Below are 26,969 nucleotides of genomic sequence, written 5' to 3' on the forward strand. Positions count from 1 at the left end.
AAAATGTTTTACATATATGAAGAAAGTTTTATAATATTTGATAGAAATTAATAAGAAATATGTAACGTTCAAGGAATGTGCCTCCCATAAAGGGAAGAAAAGCTGTTTGAAAATTCTTCTAAGTGATGCATCTAAAAATTGCATGTCTTTAAAATTGCTTTATTTTTACTCTGTTCCAGCCCGCGGACGTGCTGTGTTTTACCAGGGGGGTATGTAAGGAAGGAGGTAAGGAAGGAGTACTGCCCGGGACCCTAACACCTGCATCCAACACTACACTACTCCAGACCAGCAGTCCCTGGCTGGAGTGGGGGGGAACCAAAGTAGGGGGAACCATGTAGTGCGTGTGGTTGGAGGCTGTAGTTCAGGGGAGCTCAGTAAGAAGCGATATAAAAGAGAGGGTGGAACATTCTAGAGAGAGTCTGAGGAGATTGAGTCAGTGGAGCAAGAGCTCAGCAGGAGCTCTGCTCAGGAGGAGGGCCTAGTGAGAGAGGCCCAGGACAGAAAGAAGAGAGGAGAGCAGCAGGAAGAAAGGCTCCAGTAAAGCAGAAAGGATCCCAGGGGTAAGGGCAGTGCTGGAGGCCACCCGTACGCCCGAATCTACCAGGCGGTGGACGGATTGAGCCGCAGAAGGGGACCGGCCCCTAAACTAGCAGAGTTCTTCAAGCCTCAACTAGGTAACCGGAGGGTGCAGCATTTCAGGTGCTGCAGCCAAAAGCCACATTTAACACACCAAAAAGGTGGCCATAGAGGACCCAGGGGACAGAGAAGACATCACCCGACAAGATCTGCGGTCACTGGCTTGGGACACTGGGTGTGAGGTGCAGGGAGACGGCCAGAAGGAACACACAGAAGGGGCTCCCGTTATGTACTCCGGAGGTACCTGCGGGTTTGCTGAACCCCTCCCTGAGTAAGCACAGGACGATGTGGGAAGTTATCCTGGCCCTGGTAACTTGGAGTCTAAAAATCATGAGTAAAACCCTGAAGACTGCACCCCACTGTCTCTGCAAATTATTACTGCACCATCATCCCCGGCACTACACAGCACAGCAACATCTATAACATCACCATTTCCTGACCTGGAGCTAAGCTCTGCCTGTGGAGAGCTGAACCAACTCTGCTGCACTAACATCAGCTCCAGAGGAACTGCTCCGCAGCGGCGGCTCCCTTTTGTCGCATACCACAGGTGGCGTCACAAACTTTATATAAAAACTATAATCCCCTTTCCCAAATTCCCCTTTTATTGACCGCCCTGGGTCATGGACCGGGTCACCGCCAGTGTGACATCTCCCCTAGCAACGACCGGCCCGGCTACCGAGCACCCCAAGGCCCAGGGGGCGCGTCAGCAACAATCGGGACACCGCTATTAAGGTGCTATTACTGCAGTATATCAAAGATCAATCAAATCACAGACACACTGAATGACTATATGGCTATACAGCTAAGGCCACGTTCACGCTTTCAGTATTTGACCAGTATTTGTAAGCAAAAACCAGGAGTGGAACAAGCAGAGGAAAAGTATAATAGAAACACATCACCACTTCTGCATTTTTCACCCACTCCTGATTTTGATGTAAAACACTGACCAAATACTGAAAGTGTGAATGTGGCCTAAAGCAGTTTCTTATATAACACTTGAATCTTTGGATTAGTATTCACAAACTTACACTATTACTCCCATTTTCAATTTGGTACATCAGCAATGAAGCAGTACAACACAGTCACATTAGACCTTTTTCTATCCCTATGCTGTATACTATGAGCTCCTATCCCTACACTGTATAAACATAGAATGGTGTTTCTTGGCCATCCTCTATCCTCTTTTATACTGGCTGTGATAGCCCCCTTAATTGTCTGAGTTAGACCCTGTGATCTGATTTCTGCAAGGCATTTTTTTTTACCAAGCAAATAGAAAAAAATTCTAAAAAGATATTTATTAAGAATACATTAAAACATCACTCTAGAAAACAAAAACAGACCAGGCTAGACCTTTAACCCCTCATTTTTAAAATCTAACCAGTGTCACTATATGAGGTAATAACTCTGGAATGTTTCAACGGATTCCAATGATTTGGATGTTGTGTTTTCATGACATATATATGTACTTCATGAAAGTTGTAAAATGTATTTGATATGACTTGCATTTATTTGTAAAAATGTCAGAAATTTGGAGAAAATTTAGAAAATTTCACAATTTTCAAAATTTTAATTCTTATGCCTATGAGCCAGAGAGTTATGTCACGCAAAATAATTAACAAATAACATTTCCCACATGTCTACTTTACATCAACACAATTTTTGAAACATAATTTTTTTTCTGTTAGGAAGTTACAAGGGTTAAAAGTTCATCAGCAATTTCTAATTTTTACAACAAAATTTACAAAACCATTTTTTTAGGGAACACATCACATTTGAAATGGCTTTGGGGAACCTATATGACAGAAAATTCCCAAAGTGACAACATTCTAAAAACTGCGCCCCTCAAACTCCTCAACATCACTTTTAAGAAGTTTCTTAACCCTTCAGGTGTTTCACAGGAATTAATGTAATGTGGAAGGAAAAAATAAACATTTAACTTTTTTTCAACAAAAATTTTACTTTTGCCCCATTTTTTTTATTTTCACAAGGGTAACAGCAAAATTTGAACCTCAAAATTTGTTGTGCAGTTTCTCCTGAGTACGATGATACCCCATATGTGGGTGAAAACTACTGTTTAGGCACATGGCAGGGCTCGGAAGAGATGGAGCACCGTTTGAGTTTTTGAACAAAAAAATGACTGGAATCAAGAGTGGATGCCATGTACAGTTTGGAGAGCCCCTGATGTTCCTAAACAGTGGAAACCCCCCACAAGTGACCCCATTTTGGAAACTAGACCCCTCACAAGGAATGTATCTAGATGTGGATGCAGATACTGTTGAGATTGTGATGCGGGATGCAGGGGTCTGATGCTGCTTCTCATTGGGCCCCCCTATCTCACGGTCCCCATAGCAGCTGCGTGGGCTGCCGCTATAGACGGTACGCCCCTGGTGCCGGGCCCCTTACTTTGACACCTTTCTCCGTTGGCTTGCAAGGCATTTTGGGGAAGCCTTCAGAAGTGTGTGAAATGGTGCCAGGTAATTTTAAAAAAAATGTTGCCGATCCTCTTGAATTGAACGAAAGAGTGTCCAAATTCTTGAGGCACTGTAAATTTTGAGAAATATGACTCGAACTCGATCCTTTGCGGATAGATCTGCTCATCTTTAAGTCTTGGAATATGAGTTCTTTTAAATATTTGCACTATTTGGCTGACATTGCCACTGTTGTTTCCTTTGCTGGCTGGAGAATGAGTTAACAGAATCCTTCAACCAGTCTGGGAGTTTGTGGTCATAAATCAGCTGAGAAGAGCTCTGAGGAAAAAACAGATAAGTTACAAAGTTCAACTTATCTTATATATATATATATCAGCTGAGAGGAGCTCAAAAAAAGACAGATAAAAGAGTTATAACCTCCTCCTCAGAACCAGCTCACTAACAGATTCTCAGGTTACTCATTCTGCAACCTGTACTAGATGGTACAACATAGGAACTAAAGGAAGCAACAAAGCAAAGTGTGTGATGAAATCCAAAGGCAAAAAATATTTATATTCACAAATACATGCATTTAAGTAATAAAAAATCCTGAAGGTAGCCATAACCTTTAACATTTAATGACAATAGTTAAAAATAAAAAAAAACCTACCCTTATTTAGCTTAATAGCATCTTTTATCCTGTTCCTGTATGATTTCTTTATGTGGTGTACATGTCCTTGAAGAAGTGTATATAATATGTTTTCATTTTCCTCTTCAGTTGTTCTGTCTGTGCAAATCTTTTGCTTTAGAATGTGCTCTGGAAAAAAAAAATTAAAACATATGTTTACGAACAAAACACATGGAATTTATTCAATAGCTAGAACATGCATGTGACAGCATCGCGTCATTTTCTGATGATGCTCCTTCCACAATCAAATATTACATTAGTTAGGTCATATAAAACATTAAAAAATACCAACTACTACTAGGACAACCCCTTCTCGATCTGAATGCTTGGCGCCAATAAAATAAAAATACGTATACTCACCTCCCGTGCTAGCGCCGTTCCCTCGGTGTTGGCACTTGTTCTCCCCGGGGCTCCCGTGCGGTTGTTATGACACGTGAGCCTGGATCCCAATCAGCGCTGGCGTCACTGTCACCGCCTTTGTACGAATTGAACAACAAGAGGAAGTGAGAGAACAGTCGCAGCCCAGACTTCCTCTTGATGTTCGATTTGTCCAAAGGTGGGGACGGTGACGCCAGCACTGACTGGGCGCCGGGCTCATGTGTCATAGCAACAGCACGCAAGTCCCGGGAACGCGAGTGCTGACATTGCTGCAACGCTGCCAGCACAGGAGGAGAGTATAAGGGCATGTGCCCACGATGCATACCAGACCGCTGCCCCGACACTGCGGAATAGCCACCGGCAGCTTCCGCTCATTGTGCAAATGAGCGGCGCCATTCTTTTGTTTTTTTAACATGTGGACTTTCCTTGTTGATGTTAGTCTATGGGAAAAGCCCACATGCAGACCTGCAAGAGAAATTGACATGCTGCGGTCAGGAAGACACGCCACATGTCAGTTTCCGCAGGGGTGCCGCAGGTATACAGAGACGCATAGAAATCCCATCCACTATGCTGTAACATTTGGCCGCTGCGGGTTTGACGCTGCATAACATGCATAAGCAGCGGCTCTGAATTAGCTGCACATACCCGAAGTGTTTTTATTTGAACAGCGCCAAATATTCAGATCAAGAAGGGGTTTAAGGTCACGGCCCCACTATCAGTATTCGGTCAGTATTGTTTCTCAGGAGTGGGAGCCAAAACCAGGAGTGGGTGAGAAATGCAGAATTGGTGACTTGTTTCTATTATACCTTTTCTCTGATTGTTCCTCTCCTGGTTTGGCTCCCACTCCTGAGAAAAAATACTGACCGAATACTGACCAAATACTGATAGTGGGACAGTGGCCTATGGCTTCTCCTCTCCTTTATTCCTTGTCCATTCCCACCCTCAACTTTGTAATGCACTTACATTATGTAGGTGTATTCTTCTCAGTTTTTTGTAATATAATCACAGACAGTTCACTCTCTAGCTTTCTCAAGCTCACAGACCTGTTTTTTGACATGATGTCATCAGTTTCAGGGCAGGCATAGAGCCCATGAATACATTGCCTACACAGACAAAGCAGCAGCTGTCTCTTCTGTGCATGCAGTCTGACAAACAAGAACTAAGGTTGGAGGAATCCAATATAACAATGAATCAACCTGCAGTCAAAATGATGTACTCTAATCGAAGGTGTGCTGAGTGCATGCTGTGTCTAGTGCAGAAGAACTGACTATGTGATGTGTCTGGTGTGCCAGAACCAAATGTGTGTTGTGTCTGGTGTAGCAGAACTGAGTGTGTTGTGTCTGGTGTAGCGGAACTGAGTGTGTTGTGTCTGGTGTAACAGAGCTGACAGTGTGGTGTCGGGTATAGCAGAGTTTACTATGTTGTGTCTAGTGTAGCAGAGCTGACTGTGTTGTGTCTGGTGTAGCAGAGCTGAGTGTGTTGTGTCTGGTGTAGCAGAGCTGACTGTGTGGTGTCTGACGTAGCAGAGTTGACTGTGTGCAGTGTCTGGTGTAGCAGAGCTGACAGTGTTGTGTCTAGTGTAGCAGAGCTGACTGTGTTGTGTCTGGTGTAGCAAAGCTGACTGTGTTGTGTCTGGTGTAGCAGAACTGACTGTGTGGTGTCTGGTGTAGCAGCACTGACTGTGTGGTGTCTGGTGTAGCAAAGCTGACTGTGTGGGGTCTGGTGTAGCAAAGCTGACTATATGTCTGGTGTAGTAGAACTGACTGTGTGGTGTCTGGTGTAGCAGAACTGGCTGTGTGATATCTAGTGTAGCATAACTCACTGTGTGGTATCTGGTGAAGCAGAGCTGACTGTGTGGTGTCTGGTGTAGCACAGCTGACTGTGTAGTGTCTGGTGTAGCACAGCTGACTGTGTGATGTTTGGTGTAGAAAAGCTGACTGTGTGGTGTCTAGTGTAGAAAAGCAGACTATGTGGTGTCTAGTGTAGAAAAGCTGACTGTGTGGTGTCTAGTGTAGAAAAGCTGACTGTGTGGTGTCTGGTGTAGCACAGCTGACTCTGTGGTGTCTGGTGTAGAGCAGCTGACTGTGTGGTCTCTGGTTTAGAACAGCTGACTGTGTGGAGCCTGGTTAGGCAGAACCGACTGTGTGTTGTGTCTAGTGAGGCAGAACCTACTGTGTGTTTTGTCTGGTGTAGCACAGCTGACTGTGTGGTGTCTGGTGTAGCAGAGCTGACTGTGTGGTGTCTAGTGTAGTAGAGCTGACTGTGTGGTGTCTGGTGTACCAGAGCTGACAGTGTGGTGTCTGGTGGAGCAGAGCTGAGTGTGTTGTGTCTGGTGTAGCAGAGCTGACAGTGTTGTGTCTGGTATAGCAGAGCTTACTGTGTTGTGTCTAGTGTAGCAAAGCTGACTGTGTTGTGTCTGGTGTAGCAGAGCTGACTGTTTGGTGTCTGGCATAGTAAAGCTGTGTGGTGTCTGGTGTACCAGAGCTGACAGTGTGGTGTCTGGTGTAGCAGAGCTGACTGTGTGGTGTCTGGTGTAGCAGAGCTGACTGTGCTGTGTGTGGTGTAGCAGAGCTGACTGTGCTGTGTCTGGCGTAACAAAGCTGACTGTGTTGTGTCTGGTGTAGCAAAGCTGACTTTGTTGTGTCTGGTGTAGCAAAGCTGACTGTGTGGTGTCTGGTGTACCAAAGCTGACTGTGTTGTGTCTGGTGTAGCAGAACTGACTGTGTGGTGTCTGGTGTAGCAGCACTGACTGTGTGGTGTCTGGTGTAGCAGAGCTGACTGTGTGGGGTCTGGTGTAGCACAGCTGACTGTGTTGTGTCTGGTGTACCAAAGCTGACTGTGTTGTGTCTGGTGTAGCAAAGCTGACTTTGTTGTGTCTGGTGTAGCAAAGCTGGCTGTGTTGTGTTTGGTGTACCAAAGCTGACTGTGTTGTGTCTGGTGTAGCAGAACTGACTGTGTGGTGTCTGGTGTAGCAGCACTGACTGTGTGGTGTCTGGTGTAGCAAAGCTGACTGTGTGGGGTCTGGTGTAGCAAAGCAGACTATATGTCTGGTGTAGTAGAACTGACTGTGTGGTGTCTGGTGTAGCAGAACTGGCTGTGTGATATCTGGTGTAGCATAACTCACTGTGTGGTATCTGGTGAAGCAGAGCTGACTGTGTGGTGTCTGGTATAGCACAGCTGACTGTGTAGTGTCTGGTGTAGCACAGCTGACTGTGTGGTGTTTGGTGTAGAAAAGCTGACTTTGTCGTGTCTAGTGTAGAAAAGCTGACTGTGTGGTGTCTAGTGTAGAAAAGCTGACTGTGTAGTGTCTAGTGTAGAAAAGCTGACTGTGTGGTGTCTGGTGTAGCACAGCTGACTCTGTGGTGTCTGGTGTAGAGCAGCTGACTGTGTGGTCTCTGGTTTAGAACAGCTGACTGTGTGGTGTCTGGTTAGGCAGAACCGACTGTGTGTTGTGTCTAGTGAGGCAGAACCTACTGTGTGTTTTGTCTGGTGTAGCACAGCTGACTGTGTGGTGTCTGGTGTAGCAGAGCTGACTGTGTGGTGTCTGGTGTACCAGAGCTGACAGTGTGGTGTCTGGTGGAGCAGAGCTGAGTGTGTTGTGTCTGGTGTAGCAGAGCTGACAGTGTTGTGTCTGGTATAGCAGAGCTTACTGTGTTGTGTCTAGTGTAGCAGAGCTGACTGTGTTGTGTCTGGTGTAGCAGAGCTGACTGTTTGGTGTCTGGCATAGTAAAGCTGTTTGGTGTCTGGTGTAGCAGAGCTGACTCTGTGATATTTGGTGTAGCAGAGCTGACTGTGTGGTGTCTGGTGTAGCAGAGCTGACTGTGCTGTGTGTGGTGTAGCAGAGCTGACTGTGCTGTGTCTGGCGTAACAAAGCTGACTGTGTTGTGTCTGGTGTAGCAAAGCTGACTTTGTTGTGTCTGGTGTAGCAAAGCTGACTGTGTGGTGTCTGGTGTAGCAGAGCTGACTGTGTGGTGTCTAGTGTAGTAGAGCTGACTGTGTGGTGTCTGGTGTACCAGAGCTGACAGTGTGGTGTCTGGTGTAGCAGAGCTGACTGTGTGGTGTCTGGTGTAGCAGAGCTGACTGTGTGGTGTCTGGTGTAGCAGAGCTGACTGTGCTGTGTGTGGTGTAGCAGAGCTGACTGTGCTGTGTCTGGCGTAACAAAGCTGACTGTGTGGTGTCTGGTGTAGCAAAGCTGACTGTGTGGTGTCTAGTGTAGCAGAACTGATTATGTGGTGTCTGATGGAGCAGAACTGACTGTATGGTGTCTGCTGTAGCAAAGCTGACTGTGTGGAGTCTGGTGTAGCAAAGCTGATTGTGTGGGGTCTGGTGTAGTAAAACAGACTATATGTCTGGTGTAGTAGAACTGACTGTGTGGTGTCTGGTGTAGCACAGCTGACTGTGTGGTTTCTGGTGTAGTACAGCTTACTGTATGGGGTCTGGTGTAGAAAAGCTGACTGTGTGGTGTCTGGTGTAGAAAAGTTGACTGTGTGGTCTCTGGTTTAGAACAGCTGACTGTGTGGTGTCTGGTTAGGCAGAACCGACTGTGTGTGGTGTCTGGTGAGGCAGCACCGACTGTGTGTTGTGTCTGGTGAGGCAGAACCGACTGTGTGTTGTGTCTAGTGAGGCAGAAACAACTGTGCATTTTTTTGCTGATTGTGTTGTGTCTGGTGTCGCAAAGCTGAGTGTGTTGTGTTGGGGGGAAGCAGAGCTGACTGTGTGGTGTCTGGTGTAGCACAGTTGACTGTGTGTGGTGTCTGGTGTAGCAGAACTGACTGTGTGTTGTGTCTGGTGTAGCAGAACTGACTGTGCGTTGTGTCTGGTGAGGCAGAACCGACTGTGTGTTGTGTCTGGTGAGGCAGAGTTGACTGCGTGTGGTGTCTTGTGTAGCAGAGCTGACAGTGTTGTGTCTGGTGTAGTAGAGCTGACTTGAGTCTGGTGTAGCAAATCTGACTGTGTTGTGTCTGGTTTAGCAAAGCTGACTGTGTGGTGTCTGGTGTAGCAGAGTTGACTGTGTGTGGTGTCTGGTGTGGCAGAGCTGGCAGTGTTGTGTCTGGTGTAGCAGAGCTGACAGTGTTGTGTCTGGTGTAGCAAAGGTGACTGTGTGGTGTCTGGTGTAGCAGAACTGACTGTGTGGTGTCTGTTGTAGCAAAACAGACTGTGTGGGGTCTGGTGTAGCAAAGGAGACTATATGTCTGGTGTAGCAAAGGAGACTATATGTCTGGTGTAGTAGAGCTGACTTTGTGTTGTCTGGTGTAGCAGAACTGACTGTATTGTGTCTGGTGTAGAACAACTTACTGTGTGGTGTTTGGTGTAGAATAGCTGACTATGTGGTGTCTGGTGTAGCATAGCTGACTGTGTGGTGTCCGGTGTAGCAGAGCTGACTGTGTGGTATCTGGTGTAGCAGAGCTGACTGTGTGGTATATGGTATAGCACAGCTAACTGTGTGGTGTCTAGTGTAGCACAGCTCACTGTGTTGTGTCTGGTGTAGCAAAGCTGACCGTGGTGTGTCTGGTGTATCAGATTTGACTGTGTGGTGTCTGATGTGGCAGAGCCGACTGTGTTGTGTCTGGTGAGGCAGAACCAACTGTGTGTGGTGTATGGTAAGGCAGAACCGACTGTGTGTGGTCTCTGTTGAGTCAGAATCTACTGTGTGTGGTGTCAGGAGTAGCAGAGCTGACTGTGTGGTGTCAGGAGTAGCAGAGCTGACTGTGTTGTGTCTGGTGTAGCAAAGCTGACTGTGTGGTATCTGGTGTAGCAGAAAAGACTGTGTGGTGTCTGGTATAGAACAGCTGACTGTGTGGAGTCTGATGTAGAACAGCTGACTGTGCTGTATGGTGTCTAGTATAGCAGAGCTGACTGTGTGGTGTCTAGTGTAGCAGAGCTGACTGTGTTGTGTCTGGTGAGGCAGAAACAACTGTGTGTTGTCTCTGATGAGGCAGAACCGACTGTGTGTTGTGTCTGGTGTAGCACAGCTAACTGTGTGGTGTCTGGTGTATCTCAGCTAACTGTGTGGTGTCTAGTGCAGCACAGCTGACTGTGTGGTGTCTGTTATAGCACAGCTGACTGTGTGGTGTCTGGTGTAGCACAGCTGACTGTGTTGTGTCTGGTGTAGCAAAGGTGACTGTGTGGTGTCTGGTGTAGCAAAGCTGACTGTGTGGTTTCTTGTGTAGCAAAGCTGACTGTGTGGTGTCTGGTGTAGTAAAGCTGAGTGTGTTGTGTCTGGTGTAGCAGAGCTGAGTGTGTGGTGTCTGGTGTAGCAGAGCTGACTGTGTGGTGTCTGGTGTAGCAGACTTGATTGTGTGTGGTGTATGGTGTAGCAGAGCTGACAGTGTTGTGTCTAGTGAGCCAGAACCGACTGTATGTTGTGCCTGTTGAGGCAGAACCGACTGTGTGTTGTGTCTGGTGTAGCAGAGCTGAATGTGTTGTGTCTGTTGTAATAGAGCTGACTGTGTGGTGTCTGGTGTAACAGAGCTGACAGTGTTGTGTCTGGTGTAGCAGAGCTGAGTCTGTTGTGTATGGTGCGGCAAAGCTGACGGTGTGGTGTCTGGTGTAGCACAGCTGACGGTGTGGTGTCTGGTGTAGCACAGCTGACTGTGTGGTGTCTGGTGTAGGAAAGCTGACTGTGTGGTGTCTGGTGTAGCAAAGCTGACTGTGTTGTGTCTGGTATAGTAGAACTGACTGTGTGGGGTCTGGTTTAGCACAGCTGACTGTGTTGTGTCTGGTATAGTAGAACTGACTGTGTGGTGTCTGGTTTAGCACAGCTGACTGGTTTGTACCTGGTGTAGCAAAGCTGACTGTGTGGTGTCTGGTGTAGAACAGCTGACTGTGTGGTGTCTGGTGTAGCTGAGCTGACTGTATTGTGACTTTTGAAGCAAAGCAGACTGTGTGGTGTCTGGTGCAGCAAAGCTGACTGTGTTGTGTCTGAGGAGGCAGAACCGACTGTGTGTTGTGTATTGTGATGCAGAACTGACTGTATTGTGTCTGGTATAGCAGAGCTGAGTGTGTTGTGTCTGGTATAGCAGAGCTGACTCTGTGGTGTCTGGTGTAGCAGAGTTGACTGTGTGGTGTCTGATGTGGCAGAGCTGAAAATGTTGTGTCTGGTGTAGTAGAGCTAACTGTGTTGTGTCTGGTGTAGCAAAGGTGACTGTGTGGTGTCTGGTGTAGCAGAACTGACTGTGTGGTGTCTGGTGTAGCAGAACTGACTGTGTGTTGTGTCTGGTGAGCCAAAACCGACTGTGTGTTGTGTCTGTTGAGGCAGAACCGACTGTGTGTTGTGTCTGGTGTAGCAGAGCTGAGTGTGTTGTGTCTGGTGTAATAGAGCTGACTGTGTGGTGTCGGGTGTAACAGAGCTGACAGTGTTGTGTCTGGTGTAGCAGAGCTGAGTGTGTTTTGTCTGGTGCAGCAAAGCTGACTGTGGTGTCTGGTGTAGCAGAGTTGACTGTGTGTGGTGTCTGGTGTGGCAGAGCTGACAGTGTTGTGTCTGGTGTAGCAGAGCTGACTGTGTTGTGTCTGGTGTAGCAAAGGTGACTGTGTGGTGTCTGGTGTAGCAGAACTGACTGTGTGGTGTCTGGTGTAGCAGAACTGACTGTGTGGTGTCTGTTGTAGCAAAACAGACTGTGTGGGGTCTGGTGTAGCAAAGCAGACTATATGTCTGGTATAGTAGAGCTGATTGTGTGTTGTCTGGTGAGCCAGAACCGACTGTGTGTTGTGCCTGTTGAGGCAGAACCGACTGTGTGTTGTGACTGGTGTAGAAGAGCTGAGTGTGTTGTGTCTGGTGTAATAGAGCTGACTGTGTGGTGTCTGGTGTAACAGAGCTGACAGTGTTGTGTCTGGTGTAGCAGAGCTGAGTGTGTTGTGTCTGGTGCAGCAAAGCTGACTGTGTGGTGTCTGGTGTGGCAGAGCTGACAGTGTTGTGTCTGGTGTAGCAGAGCTGACTGTGTTGTGTCTGGTGTAGCAAATGTGACGGTTGTAATGGGTCTGGGAGGCGGAACCTCTGGGCTACTATACAAGGGAGCGGTCCTTGTAAGGGAGCGGGTGGCGACTAGGCAGGCAGTCACAGCAGGTGACCGGGACAGTCTCTGGGTGTACGGGCAGGAGGTCACGGCAAGTGATCAGGGCAGTCTCTGGAAGAACGGGCTGGAAGTCACGGCAAGTGACCGGGGCAGTCTCTGGAAGAACGGGCTGGAGGTCACGGCAAGTGACCGGGGCAGTCTCTAGGTAAAGGGTAGGTACGACCTGTGATGGCTGAACCTCCAGGTAGGCTAGCAAGGCAGAAGGAGGATGTGTGCTCCCAGGTGAGCAAGCGAGAGTCTCTGGAATAGCAGGTGGTCACAGCACGTGACGGCGGAGCCTCCAGGTAGGCAAGCAGGCAGGTAGCGGAGAAGCGCTCCCAGGTGAGCGGGCAAGAGTCTCTGGAATAGCTGGTGGTCCCAGCACGTGACAGCGGAGCCTCCGGGCAGGCAAGCAGGCAGGTAGCGGAGAAGCGCTCCCAGGTGAGCGGGCAAGAGTCTGGAATAGCTGGTGGTCACAGCACGTGACAGCGGAGCCTCCGGGCAGGCAAGCAGGCAGGTAGCGGAGAAGCGATCCCAGGTGAGCGGGCAAGCTGGTCCATAGACAGACTGACCGGAGTTGTAAGGCAGACCGTCGGACCTCAGGCAAGCAGGCAGGTAGCTGATGTGCGCTCCCAGGTGAGCGGGCAAGTTGGTCCTTAGACAGACTGACCGGAGTTGTAAGGCAGACCGTCGGACCTCAGGCAGGCAGGCAGGTAACAGGAAATCAGGCAGGATTAGGACAGCAAGCTGGCAGGAATCTGGCAGGCAACTGGCAGGTAACTGGCAACGGGACCTGAGGGCTGAAGCAGAGTAGAACGGTGCAACAACATTGCTCGGGCACCTCCATTTTGGAGGAGGTGCCTTATATATGGTAAAGTCCTCCGGCCATTGGCCGGGGACTCCTTAGGACGGCGCGCGCGGCCCCTTTAAGAGGGAGGGAGGGCGCGCGCGCGCGCCCTAAGCACAGTGGCCGGGAAGGAGCGCGCGCTGCCAGCAGAGCGGGAGAGGGACGCCGGGCACGGAGCAGAGCGGTGAGGGGAACAGCGTCCCTGCCTAGCAGAGGGCAGGGACGCCGGCACTACAGTACCCCCCCCTTTAGGCCCCCCCTTTTTTAGGCCAGATAGAAATTTAGCTAGGATGAGAGGGGCATGGATGTTCTCCCGGGGCTCCCACGTTCTCTCCTCAGGACCAAACCCCTTCCAATCTACCAGAAAAAAGGTCTTTCCTCTTACCCTTTTGGTGGCAAGAATGTACTCTACCTCAAACTCGTCCTCAGCAGAAACCGGAGCAGGAGGCGTACCTGTAGACTTGGAAAAAGAGTTAAGCACCACGGGTTTGAGGAGAGATACATGGAAGGAGTTAGGGATCCGTAAGTTGGCCGGGAGTTTCAATTTATAGGCCACCGGGTTGATCTGACTGATGACCTCCAGAGGACCGATGAACCGAGGCCCTAACTTGTAAGAAGGTATCTTGAGTCGAACATATTTAGATGAGAGCCAGACTTTATCTCCTGGACGAAATTGTGGAGGATCCAGGCGTTTTTTGTCAGCGTGTCTTTTCATACGCTCGGATGACAGAAGGAGTGCGGACCGGGTACTCTCCCATATGGAGGAAAATTTGCTAATGAGAGATTCCGCAGCCGGGTTGTCCACAGAGGTGGAGACAGGAAAAGGAATCCGAGGATGCTGACCAAAGACTACAAAAAACAGGGATTTGGAGGAGGATTCGCTCTCGTGATTATTATAAGAGAACTCGGCCCATGGTAGGAGATCCACCCAGTCAGAATGGTGGGCATTAACGAAGTGCCGGAGGTAACTGGTCAGGTTCTGATTGATCCGCTCCACTTGACCATTGGACTGTGGGTGGTAAGCGGAAGAGAAGTCCAGGGTGACGTCTAGTAGTTTACAAGTGGCTCTCCAGAAACGTGAGGTGAACTGTACCCCACGATCCGACACGATGTGGAGGGGCAGGCCATGAAGACGGAAGATGTGGCGGATAAAGTCTTTAGCCAGCTCGGGTGCAGACGGAAGGCCTGGCAGGGGAATAAAGTGAGCCATCTTGGAAAAGCGGTCAGCGACCACCCAAATGACCGTACAACCGGCAGAGACGGGGAGATCAGTTATAAAGTCCATTGCTATATGCTGCCAGGGGGCAGCAGGTACAGGAAGCGGAAGGAGGCGTCCGGCTGGCAGATGTCTCGGGACTTTGTTGCGGGCGCAGGACACACAGGCAGAAACAAAGTCTATTATGTCCTTGTGCAGGGTAGGCCACCAATAGTGCCGGGCAATAAGCTGGAGGGTCTTTTTCTGACCGGCGTGGCCAGCTAGTTTAGACGAATGGCCCCAGTGTAGGATCTTCTCCCGATCAGGTACTGAAACAAACGTCTTACCGGGAGGGAGACGATTTAGACTCACGGGAGCCACCTGCATTACTCTGGCGGGATCGATGATATGTTTAGGTTCTTCCTCGAGATCGGACACCAGAAAGGATCGGGACAAGGCGTCTGCTTTGACGTTTTTGTCAGCCGGGCGAAAATGAAGAACAAAATCAAAGCGAGCAAAAAACAAGGACCACCGGGCTTGGCGCGGGTTAAGTCTCTGGGCATGCTGGAGGTAAGCCAAGTTCTTGTGGTCAGTGTAAATTATTACCGGATGAAGAGCCCCCTCGAGTAGGTAACGCCACTCCTCCAACGCCAGCTTGATGGCCAATAACTCTCGGTCTCCTATGGAATAGTTGCGCTCAGAAGAGGAGAAGAGTTTGGAGAAGAAGCCACAAGTTACCATTCTCCCGGAAGATGATTTTTGAGTAAGTACCGCTCCGGCTCCAGAGGAGGAGGCGTCAACTTCCAGGAAGAACTGCTTGTTGCCGTCCGGGCGATGCAGCACCGGGGCGGAAGAGAAGGCCTGTTTTAGGGAAAGAAAGGCCTCCTCTGCTTCGGGCGGCCACTCTTTGGGATTAGTACCCTTACGGGTGAGCGCGGAAATTGGGGCAGTCCGGGAAGAGAAGTGCGGGATGAAGAGGCGGTAATAGTTGGCGAAGCCCAGGAACCGTTGAATAGCCTTCAACCCCTCTGGTCGGGGCCATTTCTTGATGGCAGACAGTTTCTCAGGATCCATTTGTAGGCCGGTCTGAGAGATAATGTAGCCCAGAAACGGAAGCGAGGTCTGCTCAAAGAGGCACTTCTCATATTTAGCGTAGAGATGGTTCTGCCTGAGCCTGAGCAGAACCTGACGAACATCCCTCCGGTGAGTCTGGAGATCCGGAGAGAAGACCAAGATGTCGTCCAGGTACACCACTACGCAGGAGTAGAGAAGGTCCCGGAAGATGTCATTGACCAACTCTTGAAAGACGGCAGGAGCGTTACAGAGGCCAAAGGGCATTACCAGATATTCATAGTGGCCGTCCCGGGTGTTGAATGCCGTCTTCCATTCATCCCCCTGACGGATACGAACCAGGTTGTACGCCCCACGGAGGTCCAGTTTGGTGAAGATTCTAGCCCCCCTCAGACGATCAAATAATTCCAGAATGAGCGGAAGGGGGTACTTATTCTTCACCGTGATCTGGTTAAGGCCTCTATAGTCTATACAGGGACGGAGAGAGCCGTCCTTCTTTTTGACGAAAAAGAAGCCTGCTCCCGCCGGGGAGGTAGATTTCCGGATGAATCCCCTGGCCAGATTCTCCTCAATATATTCGGACATCGACCGGGTCTCAGCAGCGGATAATGGATAAATACGCCCACGGGGAGGAGAAGTACCAGGTAACAGGTCGATAGGGCAGTCGTATGGTCTATGAGGGGGTAGTGTCTCTGCCTCCTTTTTATTAAAGACATCAGCATAAGACCAATAAGGAATCGGAAGTCCAAGTAGATTAGCTGGGGTAGGAGAAGGACGGACGGGATGAACGGGAACCAGACAGGTCTTATGGCAGCCCTGTCCCCAGCGAAGGACTTCTCCGGTCTGCCAGTCAAGAACGGGTGCATGTCTCTGGAGCCAAGGTAGGCCTAGCAAGAGGGCGTGAGAGAGTCCAGGCAGAACATGGAAGGAGATACTTTCAGAATGCAGCATTCCCACCTGCAGAGTAATGGATTCGGTGATGAGTTGGATGGGGCGTGGTAAGAGCCCCCCATCCACGGCAGCAACAGACAAGGGTACAGCCAGAGGTTTGGTGGGGATGCGGTATTTCTCTACCAGGGACTGTGAAATAAGATTCCCGGCTGCTCCAGAGTCCAGTTGGGCTAGTTCGAAATAACGGTTCTCCCCGTAGACGATTGAAACTGACAACAGCAGGGATGGAGAGGATTTATTCTTGTCTAGGTGGACCTCTCTGAGCGAACCTAGACACAGGCGTTTCCCGACCTCTCCGGGCAGGCACGGATCCGGTGCTCCTTACTGCCACAGTAGAAGCAGGTCCCCTCGGCACGGCGTAAGTCCTGACGGGTCTTGACCATCTTGGTCTGGTCGACCTGCATAGGCTCAGGAGGGTGTACCTGGTTAGAGACAGAAGGAGTGACGGGTTTCTGAAAAGTAGGAGCTAGACGTGGTAACCTCCTCTCACGGGTGACCTCTCTGGCACGCTCCTGGAACCGTAGGTCAATCCGGGTGGCAAGAGTTATTAAGTCATCGAGAGTGGTAGGAATGTCCCGACCGGCAAGTTCATCTTTAATACGGCCGGACAGACCCTCCCAGAAGATGGAAACCAGAGCGTCGTTATCCCAGGCCAGCTCCGAGGCAAGGGTACGGAACCGTATGGCATATTGGCCCACGGTGAGACTTTCCTGACGGAGGCGTAGCAACGATGATGCGGATGAGGTCTTCCGTCCGGGTTCGTCGAAGACTTTCCGGAAAGCCGTGAGAAAAGCAGGCAAGTTGGACACCAGGGGGTCTCCTCTCTCCCATAGAGGATTTAGCCAGGCCAGGGCCTCCCCGGTGAGATGGGACATGATGAATGCAATTTTGGCTCGGTCAGAGTTAAACTGGTGGGACAATAGTTCAAAGTGCAGGGTGCACTGATTTATGAAGCCCCGAGCCTGGGCTGAGTCGCCTCCGAAGCGAGGAGGTGCAGAAAGCCGAGGTCCGGGGTAGGATATCATGGTGTTAGTGGACAGCGGAGCTGCCGGATTGCGAGACATGGCACTGGCGGAGGTTTTTGGTGGAGCAGTCAGAGTGTCCAGGCGAGTATTGACATTCCGCAGGTGACCCAGGATGGACTCCTGTTGGGACCTTTGACGGGACAGTTCATGACACAGGTCCGAGAGCGAGGGAGCTTGGGTACCACCGGGTTCCATGGCCCGAGCAAACTGTAACGGGTCTGGGAGGCGGAACCTCTGGGCTACTATACAAGGGAGCGGTCCTTGTAAGGGAGCGGGTGGCGACTAGGCAGGCAGTCACAGCAGGTGACCGGGACAGTCTCTGGGTGTACGGGCAGGAGGTCACGGCAAGTGATCAGGGCAGTCTCTGGAAGAACGGGCTGGAGGTCACGGCAAGTGACCGGGGCAGTCTCTGGAAGAACGGGCTGGAGGTCACGGCAAGTGACCGGGGCAGTCTCTAGGTAAAGGGTAGGTACGACCTGTGATGGCTGAACCTCCAGGTAGGCTAGCAAGGCAGAAGGAGGATGTGTGCTCCCAGGTGAGCAAGCGAGAGTCTCTGGAATAGCAGGTGGTCACAGCACGTGACGGCGGAGCCTCCAGGTAGGCAAGCAGGCAGGTAGCGGAGAAGCGCTCCCAGGTGAGCGGGCAAGAGTCTCTGGAATAGCTGGTGGTCCCAGCACGTGACAGCGGAGCCTCCGGGCAGGCAAGCAGGCAGGTAGCGGAGAAGCGCTCCCAGGTGAGCGGGCAAGAGTCTGGAATAGCTGGTGGTCACAGCACGTGACAGCGGAGCCTCCGGGCAGGCAAGCAGGCAGGTAGCGGAGAAGCGCTCCCAGGTGAGCGGGCAAGCTGGTCCATAGACAGACTGACCGGAGTTGTAAGGCAGACCGTCGGACCTCAGGCAAGCAGGCAGGTAGCTGATGTGCGCTCCCAGGTGAGCGGGCAAGTTGGTCCGTAGACAGACTGACTGGAGTTGTAAGGCAGACCGTCGGACCTCAGGCAGGCAGGCAGGTAACAGGAAATCAGGCAGGATTAGGACAGCAAGCTGGCAGGAATCTGGCAGGCAACTGGCAGGTAACTGGAGGTGCCTTATATATGGTAAAGTCCTCCGGCCATTGGCCGGGGACTCCTTAGGACGGCGCGCGCGGCCCCTTTAAGAGGGAGGGAGGGCGCGCGCGCGCGCCCTAAGCACAGTGGCCGGGAAGGAGCGCGCGCTGCCAGCAGAGCGGGAGAGGGACGCCGGGCACGGAGCAGAGCGGTGAGGGGAACAGCGTCCCTGCCTAGCAGAGGGCAGGGACGCCGGCACTACAACGGTGTGGTGTCTGGTGTAGCAGAACTGACTGTGTGGTGTCTGGTGTAGCAGAACTGACTGTGTGTTGTGTCTGGTGAGCCAGAACCGACTGCGTGTTGTGCCTGTTGAGGCAAAACCGACTGTGTAGTGTCTGGTGTAACAGAGGTGACAGTGGTGTGTCTGGTGTAGCAGAGCTGACTGTGTTGTGTCTGGTGTAGCAGAGCTGACTGTGTGGTATCTGGTGTAGCACAGCTAACAGTGTGGTGTCTAGTGTAGCACAGCTGACTGTGTTGTGTCTGGTGTAGCAAAGCTGACTGTGGTGTGCCTGGTGTATCAGATTTGACTGTGTGGTGTTTGATGTGGCAGAGCCGACTGTGTTGTGTCTGGTGAGGCAGAACCGACTGTGTGTGGTGTCTGTTGAGTCAGAATCTTCTGTGTGTGGTGTCAGGAGTAGCAGACCCTTCTGTGTGGTGTCAGGAGTAGCAGAGCTGACTGTGTTGTGTCTGGTGTAGCAAAGCTGACTGTGTGGTATCTGGTGCAGCAGAGCTGACTGTGTTGTGTCTGGTGAGGCAGAAACAACTGTGTGTTGTCTCTGATGAGGCAGAACCGACTGTGTGTTGTGTCTGGTGTAGCACAGCTAACTGTGTGGTGTCTGGTGTATCTCAGCTAACTGTGTGGTGTCTAGTGCAGCACAGCTGACTTTGTGTTGTCTGGTGTAGCACAGCTGACTGTGTGGTGTCTGATGTAGCACAGCTGACTGTGTGACTGGTGTCTGGTGTAGGACCGCTGACTGTATTGTGTTTGGTGTAGCACAGCTGATTCTGTGGTGTCTGGTGTAGCAAAGCTGACTGTGTGGTGTCTGGTGTAGCAAAGCTGACTCTGTGGTGTCTGGTGTAGCAAAGCTGAGTGTGTTGTCTCTGGTGCAGCAGAGCTGAGTGTGTGGTGTCTGGTGTAGCAGAGCTGACTGTGTGGTGTCTGGTGTAGCAGAGCTGACTGTGTGGTGTCTGGTGTAGCAGACTTGATTGTGTGTGGTGTATGCTGTAGCAGACCTGACAGTGTTGTGTCTGGTGTAGCAGAACTGACTGTGTGTTGTGTCTGGTGAGCCAGAACCAACTGTGTGTTGTGCCTGTTGAGGCAGAACCGACTGTGTTGTGTCTGGTGTAACAGAGGTGACGGTGTTGTGTCTGGTGTAGCAGAGCTGAGTGTGTTGTGTCTGGTGCAGCAAAGCTGACTGTGTGGTGTCTGGTGTAGCAGAGTTGACTGTGTGTGGTGTCTGGTGTGGCAGAGCTGACAGTGTTGTGTCTGGTCTAGCACAGCTGACTGTGTTGTGTCTGGTGTAGCAAAGGTGACTGTGTGGTGTCTGTTGTAGCAAAGCTGACTGTGTGGGGTCTGGTGTAGCAAAGCAGACTATATGTCTGGTGTAGCAGAACTGACTGTGTGGTGTCTGGTGTAGCAAAGCTGACTGTGTGGTGTCTGGTTGTAAAAAAGCTGACTGTGTGGTGTCTGGTGTAGCAAAGCTGACTGTGTGGTGTTTGGGGTAGAGCAGCTCACTGTGTAGTGTCTGGTGTAGCACAGCTGACTGTGTGGAGTCTGGTGTAGCACAGCTGACTGTGTGGTGTCTGGTTTAGCACAGCTGACTGTGTGTTGTCCGGTGTAGCACAGCTCACTGTGTGGTGTCTGGTGTAGCACAGCTCACTGTGTGGTGTCTTGTGCAGCAGAACTGACTGTGTGGTGTCTGGTGTAGCACAGCTGACTGTGTGGCGTCTGGTGTAGCACAGCTGACTGTGTGTGTTGTCGAGTGTAGCAGAGCTGACTGTGTGTTGTCGGGTGTAGCAAAGCTGACTATGTGGTGTCTAGTGTAGCAAAGCTGACTGTGTGGTGTCTGCTGTACCAGGACTGACTGTGTGGTGTGTGGTGCAGCACAGCTGACTGTGTGGTGTTTGGTGTAGCACAGCTGATTGTGTGGTGTCTGGTGTAGCAGAGCTGACTGTATGGTTTCTGGTGTAGCACAGCTAACTCTGTGGTGTGTGGTGTAGCACAGCTAACTGTGTGTGGTATCTGTTGTACCACAGCTGACTGTGTGGTGTCCAGTGTAGCACAGCTGACTGTGTGGTGTCTGGTGTAGCAGAGCTGACTGTGTTGTGTCTGGTGTAGCAGAGCTGACTGTGTGGTGTCCGGTGTAGTAGAGCTGAATGTTTTGTGTCTGCTGTAGCAGAGCTGACTGTGTGGTGTCTGGTGTAGAACAGCTGACTGTGTTGTGTCTGGTGTAGCAAAGCTGACTGTGTGGTGTCTGGTGTAGCTGAGCTGCCTGTGTTCTGTCAGGTGTAGCAGAGCTGACTGTGTGGTGTCTGGTGTAGCATGTAGAACAGCTGATTGTGTACTGTCTCGTGTAGATCAGCTGACTGTGTTGTGTCTGGTGTAGCAGAACTGGCTGTATCACAGGTGACTGTGTGGTGTCCGGTGTAGCACAGCTGACTGTGTGGTGTCCGGTGTAGCAGGGCTGACTGTGTGGTGTCTGGTGTAGCAAAGCTGACTTTGTGTTGTCTGGTGTAGCACAGCTGACTGTGTGGTGTCTGATGTAGGACAGCTGACTGTGTGACTGGTGTCTGGTGTAGCACAGCTGACTGTGTGGTGTCTGGTGTAGCACAGCTGACTCTGTTGTGTCTGGTGTAGCACAGCTGACTGTGTGGTGTCTGGTGTAGGACAGCTGACTCTGTGGTGTCTGGTGTAGCACAGCTGACTCTGTGGTGTCTGGTGTAGCACAGCTGAGTGTGTGGTGTCTGATGTAGCACAGCTGACTGTGTGACTGGTGTCTGGTGTAGGACAGCGGACTGTGTTGTGTCTGGTGTAGCACAGCTGACTCTGTGGTGTCTGGTGTAGCACAGCTGACTGTGTTGTGTCTGGTGTAGCACAGCTGACTCTGTGGTGTCTGGGGTAGCACAGCTGAATTTGTGGTGTCCGGTGTAGCACAGCTGACTCTGTGGTGTCTGCTGTAGGACAGCTGACTCTGTGGTGTCTGGTGTAGCACAGCTGACTGTGTGGTGTCTGGTGTAGGACAGCTGACTGTGTTGTGTCTGGTGTAGGACCGCTGACTGTGTTGTGTTTGGTGTAGCACAGCTGACTCTGTGGTGTCTGGTGTATCACAGCTGAGTGTGTGGTGTCTGATGTAGCACAGCTGACTGTGTGACTGGTGTCTGGTGTAGGACAGCTGACTGTGTGGTGTCTGGTGTAGCACAGCTGACTCTGTGGTGTCTGGTGTAGCACAGCTGAATTTGTGGTGTCCGGTGTAGCACAGCTGACTCTGTGGTGTCCGGTGTAGCACAGCTGACTGTGTGGTGTCTGGTGTAGCACAGCTGACTCTGTGGTGTCTGGTGTAGCACAGCTGACTGTGTGGTGTCTGGTGTAGCACAGCTGACTCTGTGGTGTCTGGTGTAGCACAGCTGACTCTGTGGTGTCTGGTGTAGCACAGCTGACTCTGTGGTGTCTGGTGTAGCACAGCTGAATTTGTGGTGTCTGGTGTAGCACAGCTGAATTTGTGGTGTCCGGTGTAGCACAGCTGACTGTGTGGTGTCTGGTGTAGCACAGCTGACTCTGTGGTGTCTGGTGTAGCACAGCTGACTGTGTTGTGTCTGGTGTAGCACAGCTGACTCTGTGGTGTCTGGTGTAGCACAGCTGACTCTGTGGTGTCTGGTGTAGCACAGCTGACTGTGTGGTGTCTGGTCTAGCACAGCTGACTGTGTGGTGTCCGGTGTAGCACAGCTGACTCTGTGGTGTCTGGTGTAGCACAGCTGACTGTGTGGTGTCTGGTGTAGCACAGCTGACTGTGTGACTGGTGTCTGGTGTAGGACAGCTTACTCTGTGGTGTCTGGTGTAGCACAGCTGACTGTGTGGTGTCCGGTGTAGCACAGCTGACTCTGTGGTGTCCGGTGTAGCACAGCTGACTCTGTGGTGTCTGGTGTAGCACAACTGACTGTGTGGTGTCTGGTGTAGCAGAACTGACTTTGTGGTGTCTGGTGTAGCACAGCTGACTCTGTGGTGTCTGGTGTAGCACAGCTGACTCTGTGGTGTCTGGTGTAGCACAGCTGAATTTGTGGTGTCCGGTGTAGCACAGCTGACTCTGTGGTGTCCGGTGTAGCACAGCTGACTGTGTGGTGTCTGGTGTAGCACAGCTGACTCTGTGGTGTCTGGTGTAGCACAGCTGACTGTGTGGTGTCTGGTGTAGGACAGCTGACTGTGTGGTGTCTGGTGTAGGACCGCTGACTGTGTTGTGTTTGGTGTAGCACAGCTGACTCTGTGGTGTCTGGTGTAACACAGCTGAGTGTGTGGTGTCTGATGTAGCACAGCTGACTGTGTGACTGGTGTCTGGTGTAGGACAGCTGACTGTGTGGTGTCTGGTGTAGCACAGCTGACTCTGTGGTGTCTGGTGTAGCACAGCTGAATTTGTGGTGTCCGGTGTAGCACAGCTGACTCTGTGGTGTCCGGTGTAGCACAGCTGACTGTGTGGTGTCTGGTGTAGCACAGCTGACTCTGTGGTGTCTGGTGTAGCACAGCTGACTGTGTGGTGTCTGGTGTAGGACAGCTGACTGTGTTGTGTCTGGTGTAGGACCGCTGACTGTGTTGTGTTTGGTGTAGCACAGCTGACTCTGTGGTGTCTGGTGTAACACAGCTGAGTGTGTGGTGTCTGATGTAGCACAGCTGACTGTGTGACTGGTGTCTGGTGTAGGACAGCTGTCTGTGTGGTGTCTGGTGTAGCACAGCTGACTCTGTGGTGTCTGGTGTAGCACAGCTGAATTTGTGGTGTCCGGTGTAGCACAGCTGACTCTGTGGTGTCCGGTGTAGCACAGCTGACTGTGTGGTGTCTGGTGTAGCACAGCTGAATTTGTGGTGTCCGGTGTAGCACAGCTGACTGTGTGGTGTCTGGTGTAGCACAGCTGACTCTGTGGTGTCTGGTGTAGCACAGCTGACTGTGTTGTGTCTGGTGTAGCACAGCTGACTCTGTGGTGTCTGGTGTAGCACAGCTGACTCTGTGGTGTCTGGTGTAGCACAGCTGACTGTGTGGTGTCTGGTCTAGCACAGCTGACTGTGTGGTGTCCGGTGTAGCACAGCTGACTCTGTGGTGTCTGGTGTAGCACAGCTGACTGTGTGGTGTCTGGTGTAGCACAGCTGACTGTGTGACTGGTGTCTGGTGTAGGACAGCTTACTCTGTGGTGTCTGGTGTAGCACAGCTGACTCTGTGGTGTCTGGTGTAGCACAGCTGACTCTGTGGTGTCTGGTGTAGCACAGCTGAATTTGTGGTGTCCGGTGTAGCACAGCTGACTCTGTGGTGTCCGGTGTAGCACAGCTGACTGTTTGGTGTCTGGTGTAGCACAGCTGACTCTGTGGTGTCTGGTGTAGCACAGCTGACTGTGTGGTGTCTGGTGTAGCACAGCTTACTCTGTGGTGTCTGGTGTAGCACAGCTGACTCTGTGGTGTCTGGTGTAGCACAGCTGACTGTGTGGTGTCTGGTGTAGCACAGCTGACTGTGTGGTGTCTGGTGTAGGACAGCTGACTGTGTTGTGTGTGGTGTAGCACAGCTGACTCTGTGGTGTCTGGTGTAGCACAGCTGACTCTGTGGTGTCTGGTGTAGCACAGCTGAATTTGTGGTGTCTGGTGTAGCACAGCTGACTGTGTGGTGTCTGGTCTAGCACAGCTGACTGTGTGGTGTTCGGTGTAGCACAGCTGACTGTGTGGTGTCTGGTGTAGCACAGCTGACTGTGTGACTGGTGTCTGGTGTAGGACAGCTTACTCTGTGGTGTCTGGTGTAGCACAGCTGACTGTGTGGTGTCCAGTGTAGCACAGCTGACTCTGTGGTGTCCGGTGTAGCACAGCTGACTCTGTGGTGTCTGGTGTAGCACAGCTGACTGTGTGGTGTCTGGTGTAGCAGAACTGACTTTGTGGTGTCTGGTGTAGCACAGCTGACTGTGTGGTGTCTGGTGTAGCACAGCTGACTGTGTGGTGTTCAGTGTAGCACAGCTGACAGTGTGGTGTCTGGTGTAGGACAGCTGACTGTGTTGTGTCTGGTGTAGCTGAACTGACTGTGTGGTGTCTGGTGTAGGACAGCTGACTCTGTGGTGTCTGGTGTAGCACAGCTGACTTTGTGTTGTCTGGTGTAGCACAGCTGACTGTGTGGTGTCCGGTGTAGCAGAGCTGACTGTGTGACTGGTGTCTGTTGTAGCACAGCTGACTGTGTGGTTTCTGGTGTAGCACAGCTGACTATGTATGTATAACTGACACAGCACAATAATCATAGCCAGGGTGGGACAGATCAAGCTTTGAGAAAGCAGTACAAACACCTTCAGAGACGAAAAGAGAAGATTCAATTTCAATGAAATGATGAGACGGAATAAAAAATGGCGTAGTACACATTATTTTTACCATTTTGCTGAAGAAGAAACACAGGCAAGAGAAAGTTATGGCCTGCAGAATGATGAGAAACTGGAAAGTAATGAGGAAACATAGGGGTGGAAAGGTAGGTGGCTACTTGACACAGTCTAATGACTAGTGACACCACCCATCCCTGATGCACTACAATACAGTGATACCTTGACTCATGAGTGCATCTACCTACAAATTCTCCAAGATGCAAGCCGTCGCTCAGTTGATTTATTATTTTATGATGTGAGCTGAGATCTGAGTTACCAGCGAGCGAGCTTACGGCACTCACCACGTGGCAGCGCAAACATCTCTGTCATTGCTTCTTTAAACAATATCCGCAAAACAGAATACATAGTAAATTCAAGATATGAATAGGGCCCTATGCCTATCAGTATCAGGGCCAGTAAGGATATCAACTATGGACACTCCCAAACTAGGACTGCAATACCAAAGAAATGGAGTAAAACGTCCATTCATTGAACATCACAAAATGTTTAATTAGATTTTCATAATAAATAGGCATAAACATGAAAATATATGATTAGACATGGTCAGTACCAAAAGTCAGGTGTTAAAGCCATAGCATCCACTAAACATTATAAACTGGGGTGGTATGAGTACATGACATATTATACTGCTATTAAATGCTAGTGCTAAAAGTAGGCCTGGACTGCTCATCTGCCCTTTTGGCACTTGCCCGGTGGGCCACTGTGTGGCACTGCTTTAAATTTCCGGGTGCTTGCCCTAGTGGTTGAGCATCAATGGGGGCGAGATTCGCGCATGCAGCATTCATCAACTGAATGCTGGGAAACACATGTGGCTGGAGCCAGGAAGGCACTGACGATGTCATATGTCATTGTGTTCTGTGGGTAGAGGGCATGCTCTCCTCTTCCGCCCTAGTAAATCTACAGCCGTAGCCCGGACAGGGCAGCGGGGTATGAGGAGAGGTGAGTATTCTTTTTTTTTAATCAATCAGTACTTTGTACTTTATGGGGAAATCATATGATCTATGGGGCCATCATACTATAATGGGGGATTATATGTGGGGGTCATTATATTATGTGCAGGATTATATGTGGGGTCATTATATTATGTGCAGGATTATATGTGGGGCCATTATATTATGTTCAGGAGTATATGTGGGGCCATTATATTATGTTCAGGATTATATGTAGGGCCATTATATTATGTGTAGGATTATATGTGGGGCCATTATATTTCTAGCTATTGAACCCGTTCTATGCCCAGGTGGCAAGCATTTGTACTGGTATCTGCTATAGCGTTCTAGAGTGACAGCAGACCACTACTTTGTTATGCTCGAAACCTGATGGAAATAAATTAGCTGCAATATATGGGTTATATTTGCAGCTAAATTGCGATGTTACCGGAGTACGCAATTCATCATCATAGAGCAAATTGAGTTAAGAGCTGGTCACAGAACAAATTAAACTCGCAAGTCAAGGTATTACTATATATACTAGCCGAGCTACTGTTTGAAAGGGATTACATAGAAATGTAAGAAAAATACAGTTTTTGGCACTAAGCAATAATATTTTTTTTTTACATTTTTTCAACATTATTAACAAAAGAAAAAAAACACTAAGGCCTTGCTCATGCATTTGTCTGTTTTTCAAGTACGATAAAATTAACCAGTTTTAATCAGAGGTTTAGATTACATTTTAATTACTATTTGATCAGTGTGTCAGTTTTTACCATCAGAGCTTCATCACTTTTTTTTTTGCACACAAGAAGTGTTGATAAACCTCTTCTTTCAACTAAAAAGAAATATGTCACCCATGCGCTGACCAATTGAGTGTTGTAAGATTTTTTCATGTACCCATGGGATTGCATTGGCAACTTTTATCTGTAACTCAGATCAAAACTGGACATGCCTCCTTGTTTTGATGAATACTAGTGTTGAGCGAGCACTAAAATGCTCGGGTGCTCGAAGCTCGGGCCGAGCTCGCCATAATACTCGGGTGCTCGACCCGAGCGACGAGGCCAATGTTAGTCTATGGGA

At 50.2% G+C, this 26,969-nt stretch overlaps 1 protein-coding gene across 2 annotated transcripts in view; it reads right to left on the reverse strand.

Moving 5' to 3' along the window:
* Window positions 1-26,969, reverse strand: part of LOC141164416 (electrogenic sodium bicarbonate cotransporter 1-like) — a 766,124-nt gene that overhangs the window by 672,671 nt on the left and 66,484 nt on the right. For both annotated transcript variants that reach the window (XM_073649614.1, XM_073649613.1), the window contains exon 3: window positions 3,715-3,861. In XM_073649614.1, the coding sequence (XP_073505715.1) occupies window positions 3,715-3,861 (147 nt within the window). The remainder of the gene's footprint in view (window positions 1-3,714; window positions 3,862-26,969) is intronic.

The sequence above is a fragment of the Phyllobates terribilis genome, unplaced genomic scaffold, assembly GCF_046119375.1.
Source record: "Phyllobates terribilis strain yellow unplaced genomic scaffold, ASM4611937v1 Scaffold_10__3_contigs__length_209671492, whole genome shotgun sequence".
Classification (NCBI taxonomy): domain Eukaryota; kingdom Metazoa; phylum Chordata; class Amphibia; order Anura; family Dendrobatidae; genus Phyllobates; species Phyllobates terribilis.